The following is a 16,395-nucleotide window of genomic DNA, read 5'->3' on the forward strand; positions in this document are numbered from 1 at the left end:
AAAGTCAATCGCTGTTTTTGTTTTGATTGCTTTTGGCAGTTTTCCGTTTTCCGTTTTCTGTTTTCCAATTTTGGTGTTTATGCTTTGACAATTCCATTTTGGTGTTTATACCGGTCAAACAGCGTTTAAATTTTTAAGTATTAGCGGAAATCTTTGTCAGACTTTGAATATCATATTAAAAATAATGTTATCATTTTTCGATAAACTAAAATTTATTAATGTGTAATATTGTTTTCTGTTGGTTATTGCACAGAAGAGAAATCTAGAATTTTAAGATTCTGGTATCTTTTACTTAAGTTTTCTTAATCCTGAACCTTTCCACAGTTTAAATATACATTAATATCATTAATTTAATAAACTTCTCTACTTTGCACTTATTCCAACAGAAATTCCATCGACATGATGCCATGGACAAGATTGTTAGTCCTGTGGTTCCGCAACCCGGTGCCTGGAAGCGGCCTCCGCGCATTCTTCAACCAAGCGGAGCCCGAAAGCCCAACACACGGCGCTCGACATCATTCAGCGAATCGGAGTTGCTTAGCCCCGTTGAGGAAGTGGCGCCCAAGCAGTTGCCCCTCATAGAAGGTATGTATAATTAAAGATGATGGATAAATTACTTTAAACTAACACTCTCTCTTCCTTGCAGTGGAAATACCCCGAGATGACACGCCAGACTTGCCAGAGCATGGACTGGGCAGCCCACTGAGCACTACATCAGCGGCCACTTCGCACACGGCTGGTGAGCAGGATTCCCTAGCCGGGACGGATACCAGCATGGCGGAGGGCTTGGCGTCACTGGCTCCAGTTCAACCTTTGGAGACCAGCAGCAGCCGTTTAATGCTGCAGCCGGCCATGATTCCTCCACTCAAAGTGCTGCCAAAATTCAGGGCAGATGGGGTAAAGTACCGTTATGGTAACTTTGATCGCTACGTGGACTTTCGGCAGATGAACGAGTTTAGGGATGTGCGACTGCAGGTGTTCCAGCGTCATGTAGAGCTGTTCCAGAACAAGGACATCCTGGACATTGGATGTAATGTGGGACACATGACCATCACAGTGGCCAGGCATTTGGCGCCGAAAACGATTGTTGGCATCGATATTGATCGTGAGCTTGTGGCTCGGGCCAGGAGGAATTTGTCGATCTTTGTTCGTATACCCAAGGAGGAAAAATTGCCTGATGTGAAGGCAGAGGCAGGATTGGACGTGAAAGTAGAGCCAAAAACAGAACCTGCGGGAGAAGAGGCTTCCGGAACAGCGCACAAGAAAACGCGACGTGGCAAAAAGCGGCGGCAGTCACTTGGACATCAACCAAATCGTCATCATCATCATCATCACCATCACCACCACCATCATCATCATCATCAACAGGAGCTAGAGGAGCTGCAGCAGCAGCAAAAGCTAGACGCCTTGCTAGTGAAGCCTCACGAGTTCTTTCCCATCTCATTTCCACTTACCTACGGGGGCATTCCTCATGTGCCGCCTTCAGGCAAGTCGCCCAATATCAACAAGAACCAGTTCCCGGCGAACGTCTTCTTTAGACACACCAACTATGTGCTCAAGGACGAATCCTTGATGGGCAACGATCAACAGCAATACGATCTCATTTTGTGTCTCTCGGTGACCAAGTGGATTCATCTCAACTTTGGCGATGCCGGCCTGAAGATGGCCTTCAAGCGGATGTTTAACCAGCTGCGTCCCGGAGGAAAGCTGATACTGGAGGCCCAGAATTGGGCCAGCTACAAGAAGAAAAAGAACCTGACGGTGAGTGATTGATTAATCTATACTTTTATTGATAAATAATATTAACTTAATTACCATTACAGTCGGAGATCTACAACAACTACAAGCAGATTGAGTTCTTTCCCAACAAATTCCACGAGTACTTGCTGAGCTCGGAGGTGGGATTTAGCCACAGCTACACTCTTGGCGTGCCGCGACATATGAACAAGGGCTTCTGCCGGCCTATTCAGGTGAGTGACAAGCAGCTTTGGAGTCTTCATTATTTACTAACCTTTTCATATATTTATAGCTCTATGCAAAGGGTGACTATACGCCAAACCATGTACGTTGGAGCGATGCCTACTATCCGCAGACCCCGTACGAGGCATACCGTGGCATCTATGCTACCCTGCCTGCCCATCGAATGGGCGGTGGCGGCGGTAGCAGTGCTGGTGGCAGCCATGGCGGCCATGCCCAGCTTCTACACCTAAGCAGCTCCAGTCGGTCGCAGAACTACGATACGCCGCATTATGCGGGCAGTGCCTCCGGCTCGGCCAGCTGCCGGCAGACGCCGATGTATCAGCCTACCTACAACCCGCTGGAGACGGACTCATACCAGCCCAGCTACGACATGGAGTATCTCAATCATATGTACGTGTTTGCATCGCCGCTCTACCAGACCGTCTGGTCACCACCGGCCTCGCTGCGCAAAAGCAGCTCACACACGCCGGTCTTTGGAAGCGTTCGCGACGCCGAGCTGGACGGCGATGGCAGCATCGGTGGCGGGGGCAGCGGAGGCGGCAGCTATCACCGGCATGTCTATCCCCCCAACGACGACACCTGCTCGCCGAATGCCAACGCCTGCAATGCATTTAACTCAATTCGCGATGCGGACACGGATGACTCGAATCAGCTGCCTGGAGGAAGTCGACGGCATGTGTATGCCACCAACTGTGGAGAGAGCTCCTCTTCGCCGCAGGTGAATCATCACGAGGCAGCCGGCGATGCTCTCATGGACGACGCACTTATGGACGATGAGCAAAAGTCGTCCAATGGTGGTGGTGGAGCGGGAAGCGGCAGCGCGGCTTACTGTGATTTGTCGGATGCCTAGAAGAGGGTCGGCGATGGCCGAAAAAATGTGTCAAAACGAAGCAAAAAAATGAAAAAATCGAAAAAGCTTAAGGCAAGCCGCAACAGGTTTTCGAAAGGAAAAATATGAAATGTAACCGTAAACGACAGACGCTTATGATTTTCTATGGTATAATGTGCGTATTTATATATTTTTATATATTGTGACATATATATACATATATATATATATATATACAAATATTCAGATCTATATATACAATGATTAGGTGTACTGCATGTAGACTTTATAGCTGTAGGTTATGCTAACCGTTTTTGCTAAAAACGCTTTATGGTTGACACTTGATTTGATCCTGTTGGCAGTTTAGTTTGTAATCCTAGTTTAAAATCCCATATAAGCAATGCATACACATGTATACACACACACACATGAACACACTTACACACACACACCCACAAACATATACTTCAAGCTGTAGCTTTAAATATATGAATTATATAGTGTGTTATAAAATATTTAGGAAACGTGAAAGAAGCCATGAAATGCAACTATTTTTTATTACAATTTTGGCAAAGCAAAACAAAGAAAATGAAATACAAAATAAATTATATTAATAAGCTCAGTGGCAAAGCAAGAAAATACAATACATTATTAGAGAGTATAATTATAAAGAACTAAATTAGTTTAAAGCCTAGGCGCAGTGCTTATATCTAAGCAAGAGCGTACTATTATATTAAATCCTTGATCAATAGCAAAAGTCGATCCGATCTTTCCCCATAGCCTTTTCCCACCTTCCGAGAGGTAAGCGGAACTCATGCGTTTTTTTAACTTTGCAATGTTTTTGAAACGTTATTAAGGATTATTTTATTTTTTTCTGAGAAAATAATTGTAGATGAAAAAAGTTAAAAGATAGAAAATAAAAGTAAAATAATATTTAACAATTTAAACAATGTTTTTACAATTTGGGTATGTTTAAGACTGGTATTTTCAGCTTTTTAAATTGTTTTTCTTTAGAAATTAAAAATAATATATTTTAAAATTATGTGTGTATCTATATTTACATATATCTGAGTTTGGATATCCCTATCTGAGGATCTTATCCATAAACATAATAGTGTAAACCCTGAATATGTTTTCGCTGTCTTCGGTAACCCATTTCGAATTTCAACGTCTTTATTTACTGGTCAAAGTCTGAGCCTCGTGTCTCAGCTTTCAAGATCAGCTGTTCTCTCGCTGTATCGATCAGACTGACTAGCTTTCCAGTCGAAAGCTCACGCTCCCATAACGCCAGGCAGTCGTTTGCAAGCCTCGAAGGCGTCCGGGAAGCTTCAATTGAAACTCAACAAGAATAGCTTAACTAAAGTCGACATTTTTGTGTAATTGTTCGGTGAATAAAAGAAATGTAAAAGCGCATTAAAGAAACGAATAGCTCGTGCCAATTCCCCTGGGCTTTCTCTCGTCTCTCTCTGCCTCTTTTCTCGCTTCGCTTCCAGTGAGAAATCAAAGTCGATCGGTGATATTTTGACGTTAGTCAGCCTTTTACTCTTAGTTGCTCCGTGCTCTCCGAACAAACAACCAGCCAGCCAGCCAGCCGAATTTTCAAGTTTCTCGACGCGACGCGGTCTCCTTCGAAAGCAATAACACGAGACTTGTCGGGTGTGTGGTTGTGTTTGTGCGATTGATTAACAGCACTTTAATATATTTAAATTTTATTAATTTTATACACACACACACTTGTAAGTGTGTACACTGTAAAGCGCGTTCAGTTGAATTGCTGTAATTATCAGAGTGCTAAATCGGTGCACATATATGTACATAAATTATATTCGAATTTAACCCACTGCCGAATCGAAGTGAGTGCCAGTGTGTGTATGTGAGATTTATCCCCAGCAGACGTATGAATCACAAGAGGAATCTGTACCGTTAGCATTTGGAGCCAGCAAAGTTTTGGCCGTGACTTCTGACATCGGTGAGTAAAGTGCCATCAATTTCATTATTTGTAGAAGGTTGCTTGAGATTCTGTCTGGAGAATACAAAGATCGAAAAGAGAGAGGAGAAAGTGGGTGCAACCCAAAATGAAAATTCCTATATATGACTTTGATAGCTTCTGATAAAACCGATGTGGTTGGTGATAAGAAAAAAATGGATGTGTGGATAAGCAGTTATGGAACAGGGTTCTGAGAAATATTTGCCAATTCACAACGAATTCATTGTGTATCCGTAGTGCAATTCCCATTTGTAAGATATTTCATAGATATTTAATCAGGGGTGAGGATTGCTCTTTTCTAAAATATATATAGCATAGGACACTATTTATTCAGCACTCAAATACATATATGATCCTAAGACTCTAAAAAGTTGATTTGGGTTTTTTGGGATTTTTGGATTATTTATATTTAATTAATTTTATTTTTTGAGAACTATTATTATTATTAATATTATTATTATTATAAGAATTACCATCCCAGCAAACAATTCAAGTGTACTTTTTTTTATAAAGAAAACAAAGGGTTTGCCAATATGTTATGTACTTAAATATGACTAGTGGGGTGTACACACAACTTATCTTATCTAAACTTTTGCTTTAACAACTCAGATTTCAAAAGTTTGCAAGTTTTCAAAATCTGCTTACATATGTCCATATATACATTGATTGCTGATCCTATCGCAATTGATAACTTTGCAAATAATAATAAAAAAATATCTCATAAATATTATTGATTAGTAATTAAAAACAATTTTTTATAAATAGAAACCGCGCTCTCTTTGTACATATGTATATCTAAATATTTACATAAATACAAATGTGAAGTAATGATGCTGACATCACCAACCGAGTCGATTTAGCCTTGTTCGTCTGACCGTAAGACAGATCTTTAGAAATTAAAACAGCTTTAGTAGTTATTAAGGAATATCGCTGCAAAACTTTTAACTCAAATTTTATCGCGGAGTCTCTTGTGGAGCCTTGAATTGGCATACTCTACATATTGCCAAGCCATTAGGTTAGTTACAAAATACAGAAACCTTGTTCCATCTATATAGATACATGAAGATATTGTGTAGATACTCTGAATTACTAGGTATCCCAAGGTCGAGGCACTTAAATATACCCTTGGTTTTGTTATACTTATATCTTTTTGTATCTTATTCCATATATCAATTAATCAATTACATTGTTGACATTTAGTTATGCGGCGTGAACTAATCTAATCGAGAGCATAATTGTAATTCGTTTCATTTGGCCTTTGAAGCTAATTGGGGTCGTATAGATACTATATGACCGCTGATTACAACAGTGGCGACTGATTTCGTCCTCTTCCTGCACATGATTGGTGGTGCTGATAAGATAGGGCCAGGAAAGAGAGCCTGTGATTCACCACCGGGTACCCATTAGAACTCAACGTTTACAAAAGGTTTTTTGAACCCCTTTTGGAAAGCTTCAGAAAGCTCACATTCCATGGGAGAGAACTGGTTTCTTTCGCTGCCTGGATGACCTTGTGACCGATCCCAGAGTTGATTTTTTGCATATGTAAGTTTGTAAGATCACGAAACAGATTGAAGATTGTATCTTATTTCCAATGTCTTGGAAAATATACATTTAAAGCTTTGCCAGCTGTTTTGAACTTCGCAGCTGTTGGCCAGAAAACACCGCTCTCTCCCACTATCTTTCTCTCTTCATAAGCTTGCTCACCTTAACCGTTAACCGTTAACGGCTTTTGAGCGGCACAAGCTTTCGGCCAGCGGTGTGAAGTTTAGTTAATATTATTAACCGAAGTGACGGCAAAGTTGTCGCAACGTATCTCGCGGATCGCGGTTCGCAGATGCGAACAAGAGAGAGAGAGAGAGCGGCAAGCTTTTCGGTGGGTGGCTCAAGCGCGGTGTGTGGTGGCTGATGCCGCTGCGAGTGTGAGTGTCAGTTCTTGTTCTTGCCTTTGCGTGGCATTTCTCACCTCTCGCCGTCTTTGTCTGCCGCGCTAATTCTGATCTTGCTACTTCCGTTAGTCGGCGGCGGCGGCGGCCCCGAGAAGGTAAACAAATCGCGACTTTATCACATGCAGGCGTGCCGAATCCGCAGTATCGCAGTATCTGCATCCGAAAGATACAACTGCACATGTTTGCATCCGAAAGATACAAGTGCCTCAGCTCACTAAATGGCCCATTTAGCTGGCAATTTTTGGCCATTGCTTTGATGGGGCCAAGTGCCAAGTGCAAAGAGTGAAATATATGTGAAAACACGGAAAATATCCAAGCAATTGGTGCGTGTGCTCGTGTGTTGTGTGTGTGTGTGTGTGTGTGAGTGAGTGTGCCATTGTGCAAAACATTTATGAGGTGGAAGCGCCAAAAGCCAAATACGATGAAATACAAACGAAAACAGACGCAAAGTGGTGGCCAGCAGCAGTGGCAAAACTCGGTCTGGCGGTGTTTACGCAAAGATAACGAAATGCCGAATGATAAAAATTTAATTAATTACTTTCCAATGCAAGGGATTTTGATGTGGCCAGGAAGGCGAGGTAGCACTCTCTCGCAGAAAACTAAAAGTTGTGTTGAAAAATTAAAGCCAAGTATTGGAAGAAAATATTGTCACAAAATCTAATGAGTTGTTAGTAAAATATATCAAAATTTAATATATAAAAAATAACTATTAAACGATAAATAAAAGTATAATAAAAAGTCAAAATACAGCATTCAATTAACATATTTAAAAATGTTTAAAGTATTAAATTAAATTAAATATTACAAAAGGATTCAATATACAATACTATTCACCTCAATTATAAAAAGAAAATCATAATCTAGGGAGCTCAAAATGTACGATTTTTTAAACCTTTTATAATGGTGTCAAAAAGTATGCAATGCAATTTTTGAGGTACCGAATTGAGTATAAATTTTAGTAAAAAAAACAATTTTATAACAAATTGCTGGACACCTTTTAAGGGTTTTTAAAAAGCTTAGTGTTTTCTATAGAACCCCCATCGAATGCAACCGTTTGAATACACCTGAATATCTAATTTAAAAATCACATAAATAAATAAATACAAAAGTGGCACCAAGCATATCCACCTCAGCTTCTGCTTCTCTCCTGCATGATAGAGTCGCTCTGGCCCATCAATCAATCATTGACTCCGTCAATTGCCAACGCATTTGCGTTATTTATAATTTCTGGTTTAATTAGCCAACGCAGTGCGCCAGAATCGAAACGAAATCGCGTGCAAATGCCGACCGCAGATGGAAATGCAAAAATGACCCGTAGGCGAAAGCAACAACAACAACAACAACAACAAGAGCGAATTAAACCAAAAACCACAAGCCAAAAATAAAATAAAGCCAACTTAATTGCATTCATCGATGATGATGGCCAAGTCCACCGAAACCAGAACCGGCAATAGCAACAGCAACGGCATCGGTCATGGCAACAAAGCCAGTGGTGGCCAAAACGAACCCAACGAGTCACTGCAATTGCATCCACCACTGGAGGCGGCGGTGGCGGCCAGTCTGCAGCACTTACAGGTGCGACGTCATCGCCGCAGCATCTCACAGCTGATGGCCAGCATGGGTAATGACAGCTTTAGCAATATTAAGTTTATGTAATCTGGAAACAAAAAAGGGTTATATTTTGCTTAAAATTGAAAGAAATTTATGTATTCTGTGACTCACTTGTAAGAGTCTATCAAATAATATAAAGAATAAGATGCGTAACGACATACGATTAAATTGCAGTAAAGAGCTGGCTTTAAATTCTCTTGAAATTAAGTTAAAAAGGCAGAACTAGAGCCGCATTCTATTATTAAAGTTTTTCGAATTACCTGTGTCGGTTGCCCAATTCTTCTCATTGGTTAGTCATTCGTTCATTTGGTATGCTCTTACTTTTAAAACCACAAGCATGAATTTGGTTTCGCATAAACTTGGTAATAGTTCTACAGACATTTAAAGATATTCGCGAACACATATCATTAAGCCGACTACGAGTAGATGCTGATTATCTTAGATCACTCTGCTCTTCGTGTGGCGGTGTATTTTTGATATTCTGCGTCATCGTCAGATAACAGTGAACCAGTTTGTTGAAAATCTTGAACTGGTTGGCAGTCATTTTTGCAATCAGAAAAGTGAAAAGTATTGAAACTGCCTTTATTGGTTGGGGGAGTGCCCAATAGAACTGGCGGGAAAATGAGACAAAGAACTGATAACCGCCTTTCAAACTGGCTTATTAATAAATTAATGCCACCCAGCATTGGACGTTTCCGTTGGCTTATATATAGGTAAAAATATTGTATATGTAGATTGTACATGGTGCCAATGTCTTGGCGCCTCAGGTTGCGTGCTGTGGCTCCTCCTAACGGTGTTATTTGTAAATGAATCATAACCGATTTTCAAATGCTTGGCACGCTAAAAGTAACGCTATAAAGTCATATAAGTATATAAATATATGTGGTGTCTGATTTACATCAACACTTACAGTCGGATAATGCAACAGGAAGTTTCGATTTCTTTGGGATTATGTGTAGGTCAGATGGAACAATTGCCCGTTGGGTTGAAAGACCTGTTCAGGGGGACTGATTTGCAAAGTCAGCTAAACAAAGGCGTTACAAAATTGTCAATATCGGGCTACGAACTTTATGAAAGGCCATATATGTATATATAAACATATTGTTAACCCTGTTCCTAAGTAATTGTAATATCATTATTTATGAGCATTCCCATTACGTAAATCCAATTTCTTATAAGCTGTAAGAACCAAACTGCACCTCCTTTGATATCTGCTTCCCATTATCTTGGGATATACTTGCCGCAGAATTGTTTTATACCTATTCATCTTATCTTAATGGCGAAAATAAAAGTGTCAAATGTTTATCAGCTAATTTTAAAGCTATTTCAGTTTGACTTACTCAACTCTAGACGAATGTGTTAATGAAATTGGTAAATATTACGATTTGAAAGTGAGAATGTGCTAAATATTCGGAATATTTTTTATTAGACCCTGTTTGAAAACTCATTATTGAGGTCGATGGCTTTAGAATTGGTTCGGCAAAATTGTTTATAGCACAAACATAATATCATTTATATCCACAATTCGCATTATCGATACGATAACTAACTAGAAACACCTTTCATCTCTTCAAAGCTACCTACTATATATAAATACCGCGTTTTATCGCCCTTCTAAGAATGCCAAGGCTTACGGCGAACCCCATTATTTCTGGCATTCGGTTCAAGAGTTCTTTTGTTTGGTAATGTCGAGCTGATAACCAAGCTAGCTTTTTGATAAGGTACGTGCCCAGAGTCGGTTTATGTGCGCCACCTCTTACAAACTGAATACAAATACACTTCCAATGGCATATGGAGGGTCTACAGTAACTCAGTAAGCCCTTTGGTGAATCCCACTTAGATAGTGTCTGGTGTTAAACCCCCCAATGTCATAGATCACTTGCACTCGGCTTCACTGCTAATTTTAACCATCAACTGTGATAAGGCAAAAATCCTGCAGTGTCATAAATATTTGTCTAGCGATAGGTAGCTCGGAATTCAGCAGACTTGGATATATGTATGTATAATAATGTGTCACTGTGCCGGGGCAGGGGACACCTGTTATTATTGGCAGCTAATCAAAGTACTTGACTAAATACTGATTTATGTAGTTTATGGCCGCACTTTTCTTTTGTGCAGTTTTGAAATGCGATCAATAAGCCAACTCGATAAGACCCCTTATCCATGGATGATATATGGTTCTACCTACTGTGCGGTATCTCCTAATCTATCAGTTGTTTCTAGCTTTATCTAAACAGCATTTAACTGAAAGCTAGAAAACTTCCCTGCAAATATATATACAGTAATTGCGGATGCCTACGACTTTCCCCAGTCTCCTGGTTATGCAAAAGAATACAAATAACCCAACTCACGTGCTCTTAACGCAGAGAGATAGGTTTCATATGTCCGGGGGAGAGATTACTGCGACTTGTGTGCTCAGCTCGAAATAGCCTCAAGGTTTATGGTCTGACAGGGTTCCTATGTCAAGTTCAGAAATAAACACTAAATTTAACTACGGCACATGTCGCGAGCTATAGCCTTGAAATATAGCTTCTGTATTTTTAAACCGGAGAAATCATGCGCTAATTACACATTACACAGGTTAAAGCGATTCGGCTGAAAAATGTACAAGTCTTGCCTGCATTTCAGTTATCATATCGCCAGGTTGAGTCAGGGGCGATAGCTGGCCAGCACTCTAGATGGAACACCGAACGTAATTTTAGTTAATTGAAAGGCCTAAGTACTTTGAGAAGGGAAGCAAATATTGATAAGAATTTTAGCTATTTGCACTCTAAGGGGAACGACACTTTAAATGCTAAATTGCACTTAGGCTGACTTTGTGCCGATAGAGAGTCCACTGAATACAAATTTGAAATGGTGTTTTGTTATATGTTTGAATTAAACAGTTTTTTGTATTACAATTACTAACAAAACCACCTTCTTTCAGCTGAATACCCCACAGACGATGTATACCGGCCAACCCACTACAGTGGCTACGTGAATCGTGGCTACGATGATCTAGATAGTTCCTACTACTTTTCCCAATTTGAGGCCATGGCAGAGGTTCGTGCAGGGAATGGAGCGGTTCTGCCGCCCTATGCAACCGACTCGGATATCGAGAAAGGAAGCGGGGGCAGTCGGGAGGCAGATGCCTCTGCGGAGGACTCCAATAACGAGGAGGATGAGGAGGTCTTCCGGGACTGCACTGACGATGTGGTGGCTGAGCATCAAAGCCGCTGCCTGCCAGAGTTTCAATTCTCGCTGGTCGATTCTGAGTATGATGAGACACTGGCCTTTCCGGACTCGGTCACCATCCTGTCGAATGTGGGCGACAAGCCGGTGCTGGTGGAGCGCAAGGAGACGGACGACGATGATGAGGAGTTCGATGACGAGGAGAACAACAGCGTGGTGCTGCGCCACGAAATACCCTTCACCAGCATTTATGGTCCGAGTGTCAAGTTCAACTCCTTTCAGCGCAAGGTCTTCATTCCGGGTCGCGAAATTCACGTCAGAATTGTGGACACAGAGCGCAGCGTCACAACACATCTGCTTAATCCCAATCTGTGAGTGAAATCTTATCAAAGTAATCAATTATTTTACTAATTCAAAGTCTACTTGTCTAGTTATACCATCGAACTGACTCACGGCCCCTTCAAGTGGACAATTAAGCGACGCTACAAGCACTTCAACTCGCTGCACCAGCAACTCAGCTTCTTTCGGACATCTCTAAACATTCCATTCCCCAGCCGCAGTCACAAGGAGAAGCGAACCACGCTCAAGGCCACCGCTGAAAGTCAGTTGGCGGATGAGTCCACTCTTAAGGATTTGCCCGCTCACACCAAAGTCAAGCAGTGTAGCACTCCGGTTAGTGGTCAGGGTCACAACAACAACAACAATGGCTCCGGCAACAATGCCATGGCCATCATCAGTCCCAGTCACAGTTCAATTCTGGCCGGTCTCACGCCCCGCCGCATCCAGAAAAAGCGCAAGAAGAAAAAGAAACGGAAACTGCCACGATTTCCAAATAGGCCAGAGAGTCTGGTCACAGTCGAAAATCTGGTTGTGAGGATCAAGCAGCTGGAGGATTATCTATACAATCTGCTCAACATCAGTCTATATCGATCACACCACGAAACGGTAAGAGATTACTTTGGGTAAAATCCTTATAATTATTATAAGGACTTTGATTCTGGAAGACCACAAAAATCGGTCCACTATATATCCAATTCCCCAATATAAATCATACTAAACACGCTTTTTATTTACAGCTCAATTTTGTGGAGGTTTCCAACGTGTCATTTGTGCCCGGCATGGGCATCAAGGGCAAGGAGGGCGTGATCCTGAAGCGGACAGGCTCAACCAGACCCGGTCAGGCGGGCTGCAATTTCTTTGGCTGCTTCCAAAAGAACTGCTGCGTCCGCTGCAACTACTTCTGCTCGGATGTGGTGTGCGGCACTTGGCGCAGCCGCTGGTTCTTTGTGAAGGAGACCTGCTTTGGCTACATCCGTCCAACGGATGGCAGCATCCGGGCAGTGATCCTGTTCGATCAGGGCTTCGATGTCTCCACGGGCATCTACCAGACAGGCATGCGCAAGGGTCTTCAGGTGCTGACCAACAACCGACACATTGTTCTCAAGTGCTGGACACGGCGGAAGTGCAAGGAATGGATGCAGTACCTCAAGCATACGGCCAATTCGTACTCCCGGGACTTTACGCTGCCTAACCCGCACATGTCCTATGCCCCGATGCGTGCTAATACGCAAGCCTCGTGGTATGTAGACGGTGCCCAGTATATGTCGGCCGTGGCCGATGGGTTAGAAGCTGCCACGGAGGAGATCTACATAGCCGATTGGTGGCTTAGCCCGGAGATCTATATGAAGCGACCTGCGCTAGATGGCGACTACTGGCGCCTGGACAAGATTCTGCTGCGCAAGGCTGAGCAGGGAGTGCGCGTGTTTGTGCTGCTGTACAAGGAGGTGGAAATGGCTTTGGGTATCAATAGCTACTACAGCAAGTCCACGCTGGCAAAGCATGAGAACATCAAGGTAAGCTTAAGTACTCCCATTGCTTACTCCGACTGTTCTAACAATTGCTTTTCCTTTCCCCTCCTCTTACAGGTAATGCGCCATCCTGATCATGCCAGAGGTGGCATCTTGCTGTGGGCTCATCACGAGAAAATCGTGGTCATAGATCAGACCTATGCCTTCATTGGGGGCATTGACCTGTGCTATGGTCGCTGGGATGATCACCACCATCGTCTCACCGATCTTGGAAGCATCTCAACAGCCTCCGTCTCGGGTAGCACACGTCGCACGCCCAGCCTCTATTTCAGCAAGGATGACACGGACTCTGCCTTTGGATCGCGCAAGTCCTCGCGGAATGCCCACTACGAAACATCCACCGCCAAGGAGCGATCGCCTTCGCCGTCGCCTGATGAGCCCAGTACCAGCATCGAGTTGAGAACCCTAAAGCCCGGTGATCGACTGCTGATACCTTCGATGCTGGTGCCAAGTCCAGGAGACACGCCCGGAGAGTGCAGCATTGCCTTGGAGGGTATGAAACTGAATACCCCAGAGATGGAGCGCAAGAATGTGCTGGACCGTCTCAAGAACAACGCCATGAAGGGCGCCCGTTTGGGCAAGGACTTTATGCAACGTCTCACTGCCACTGAGGCGGCGGAGGATAAACCGGACGGGGTGTATACCGTTGAGTCCAACGATGTAACGGACTACGAAGTGACTCTCAAGTCGGCTCCACATGAACAGGAGGAGGTGACGGTGGCCGCCAACAGCACGCAAATACTCAGCGAGTTCTATGGCCAGGCCAAGTATTGGTTCGGCAAGGACTACTCCAACTTCATACTCAAGGACTGGATGAACCTAAACTCGCCATTCGTTGACATTATTGACCGCACCACCACGCCGCGGATGCCCTGGCATGATGTGGGTCTCTGCGTGGTTGGTGCATCTGCCAGGGATGTTGCTCGCCACTTTATCCAGCGTTGGAATGCCATGAAGCTGGAAAAGCTGCGCGACAATACACGCTTCCCCTACCTGATGCCCAAGAGCTACCACCAGGTGAGGCTGAACTCCCACCTGCAGCAACTGCAGCAGCGCCGCCAGCAGCGAGTCACCTGCCAGTTGCTGCGCAGCGTTTCAGCCTGGAGTTGTGGCTTTATCGAGGCGGATCTGGTGGAGCAGTCCATCCATGATGCCTACATCCAGACAATCACCAAGGCGCAGCACTATGTGTATATTGAGAACCAGTTTTTCATCACCATGCAGCTGGGCATGGGTGTGCCGGGGTCGCACAACAATGTCCGGAATCAGATCGGCGAGACCCTCTTCAAGAGGATCGTGCGGGCGCACAAGTAAGTGGATGCTATGTTCCAGCAATGGGCACATCTCACCTTTAAATCTCTTCCAGGGAACGAAAGGCGTTCCGCGTGTATGTGATAATGCCGCTGCTGCCGGGCTTTGAGGGTGATGTGGGCGGCAGTACGGGAATTGCTGTCCGGGCCATCACTCACTGGAACTATGCATCCATTTCCAGGTGAGGTTTGCTTGCTTACATTATAATTTCTCCCATTTTACGTAAAATTCATCTTTTAGGGGTCGCACTGCCATTTTGACTCGCCTCCTGGAGGCCGGTGTAACCGAGCCACAGAATTACATCTCATTCCACAGCCTGCGCAACCACTCCTTCCTGAACAACACGCCCATCACGGAGCTGATCTATGTGCACTCCAAGTTGCTGATTGCCGACGATCGTGTTGTTATATGTGGTTCTGCAAACATCAACGACCGCTCGATGATTGGCAAGCGGGACTCGGAAATTGCGGCCATCATCATGGACGAGGAGTTTGAGGATGGCCGCATGAATGGCAAGAAGTATCCCAGCGGAGTATTTGCCGGACGTCTGCGAAAATATCTCTTCAAGGAGCACTTGGGTAAGTAGCTAACCAGCTTTACCCTCCTCAAGTCTAATGTTTTTTGAAAACAGGCCTTTTGGAGGAGGGTTCTAGCCGCTCCGAACTGGACACCAGCGATCCCGTATGCGACAAATTTTGGCATGGCACCTGGCGCCGTATATCCACAAGGAATACGGAGATTTACGATGAGGTGTTCAAGTGCATACCCACGGACTTTGTCAAGACTTTTGCCAGCCTGCGCAAGTACCAAGAGGAGCCGCCACTGGCCAAGACAGAGCCAGAGTTGGCGGCCAACAGAGCCAATGAAATTCAGGTAGGAATCCTAAACAAAAAAGAATAAACATAAAATGCTAACCTGGATTTTATCTCTTCAGGGATACTTGGTGAATTTGCCTTTGGAGTTCCTCAACAAGGAGGTGCTTACACCGCCCGGCACCAGCAAGGAGGGTCTCATTCCCACCTCCGTATGGACATGACATCTTTGAGAGAAATAGAGAGAGAGAGAAAGAGAGATTCCTACCTCTGTATACAAGTTTTCAAGACGCAACTAGCTCTTAATTCGTAAATTCCTGTGGAACACCTATATTAACGTTTACAAAACCCCACCAAATGCGCTTAACCCAAACTTGAACGCTTTGTCATTGCCAAGTCGTAAGCTTTGTATATTGTATATATAATATATATAATATATATAATATTCGTAAATGCCTTAGGTACTACCATCTAGTTATTAATTTATTTTATGCTGTTTGTCTATCCGGATGTGCTCAAGCCTAGTTCTTAGACCGTAATTGTTATTCTTTTGTACAATGTTTAAAAGCAGTATTTTAGAATGTTTTACACAAGCTTATTAAAGTGATATGGAGTGCAAATAAACTAATTTTGTTGAGAAAGAAATTACCAAGGGTAATAAAACATTTTGCAAATATACACATGTTCTTGGTTTCATTTCTTGTTAAGAAAATTACAAATTATTTGAGGATGTCTGTTTTAAGTTCCGTGATTCAGAATTGATCGATCACCATTTAAATTTCTTTTACATTCTTAATTAAAAAGTATTTAAATCTTATTTATTCCAACAAAACAGCTTCAGCATTATCACTCAACCTAAGAGTTATTCGGCATTAAGTAA

At 43.1% G+C, this 16,395-nt stretch overlaps 2 protein-coding genes across 8 annotated transcripts in view; both read left to right on the plus strand.

The window, feature by feature from the left end:
- The window catches only part of bin3 (bicoid-interacting protein 3), a 34,156-nt gene extending 30,397 nt beyond the window's left edge, over positions 1-3,759 (plus strand). For all 3 annotated transcript variants that reach the window (XM_017181590.3, XM_017181589.3, XM_070284801.1), the window contains exons 4-7: positions 387-585; positions 647-1,761; positions 1,824-1,970; positions 2,030-3,759. In XM_017181590.3, the coding sequence (XP_017037079.1) occupies positions 387-585; positions 647-1,761; positions 1,824-1,970; positions 2,030-2,830 (2,262 nt within the window). In that variant the 3' untranslated portion in view covers positions 2,831-3,759. The remainder of the gene's footprint in view (positions 1-386; positions 586-646; positions 1,762-1,823; positions 1,971-2,029) is intronic.
- Positions 3,760-4,105: 346 nt separating this feature from the next.
- On the plus strand, positions 4,106-16,193 carry Pld (Phospholipase D). Of its 5 annotated transcripts, XM_070284766.1 has the most exons (10): positions 6,594-6,837; positions 7,983-8,363; positions 11,280-11,895; positions 11,956-12,469; positions 12,601-13,377; positions 13,450-14,702; positions 14,759-14,884; positions 14,944-15,281; positions 15,335-15,576; positions 15,638-16,193. In XM_070284766.1, exons 2-10 carry the CDS (start codon positions 8,156-8,158, stop codon positions 15,737-15,739), a joined length of 4,176 nt encoding a protein of 1,391 aa, XP_070140867.1. In that variant the 5' UTR covers positions 6,594-6,837; positions 7,983-8,155; the 3' UTR covers positions 15,740-16,193. The 5 variants fall into 5 exon arrangements, with proteins under 5 accessions (XP_017037169.1, XP_070140867.1, XP_017037170.1 ...); XM_017181680.3 differs by lacking the exons at positions 6,594-6,837; positions 7,983-8,363 and adding an exon at positions 4,106-4,778; XM_017181681.3 differs by lacking the exon at positions 7,983-8,363 and having other exon boundaries at positions 6,725-6,837.
- Positions 16,194-16,395: the final 202 nt, after the last annotated feature.

This window comes from Drosophila kikkawai, chromosome 2R (assembly GCF_030179895.1).
Source record: "Drosophila kikkawai strain 14028-0561.14 chromosome 2R, DkikHiC1v2, whole genome shotgun sequence".
Lineage (NCBI taxonomy): Eukaryota > Metazoa > Arthropoda > Insecta > Diptera > Drosophilidae > Drosophila > Drosophila kikkawai.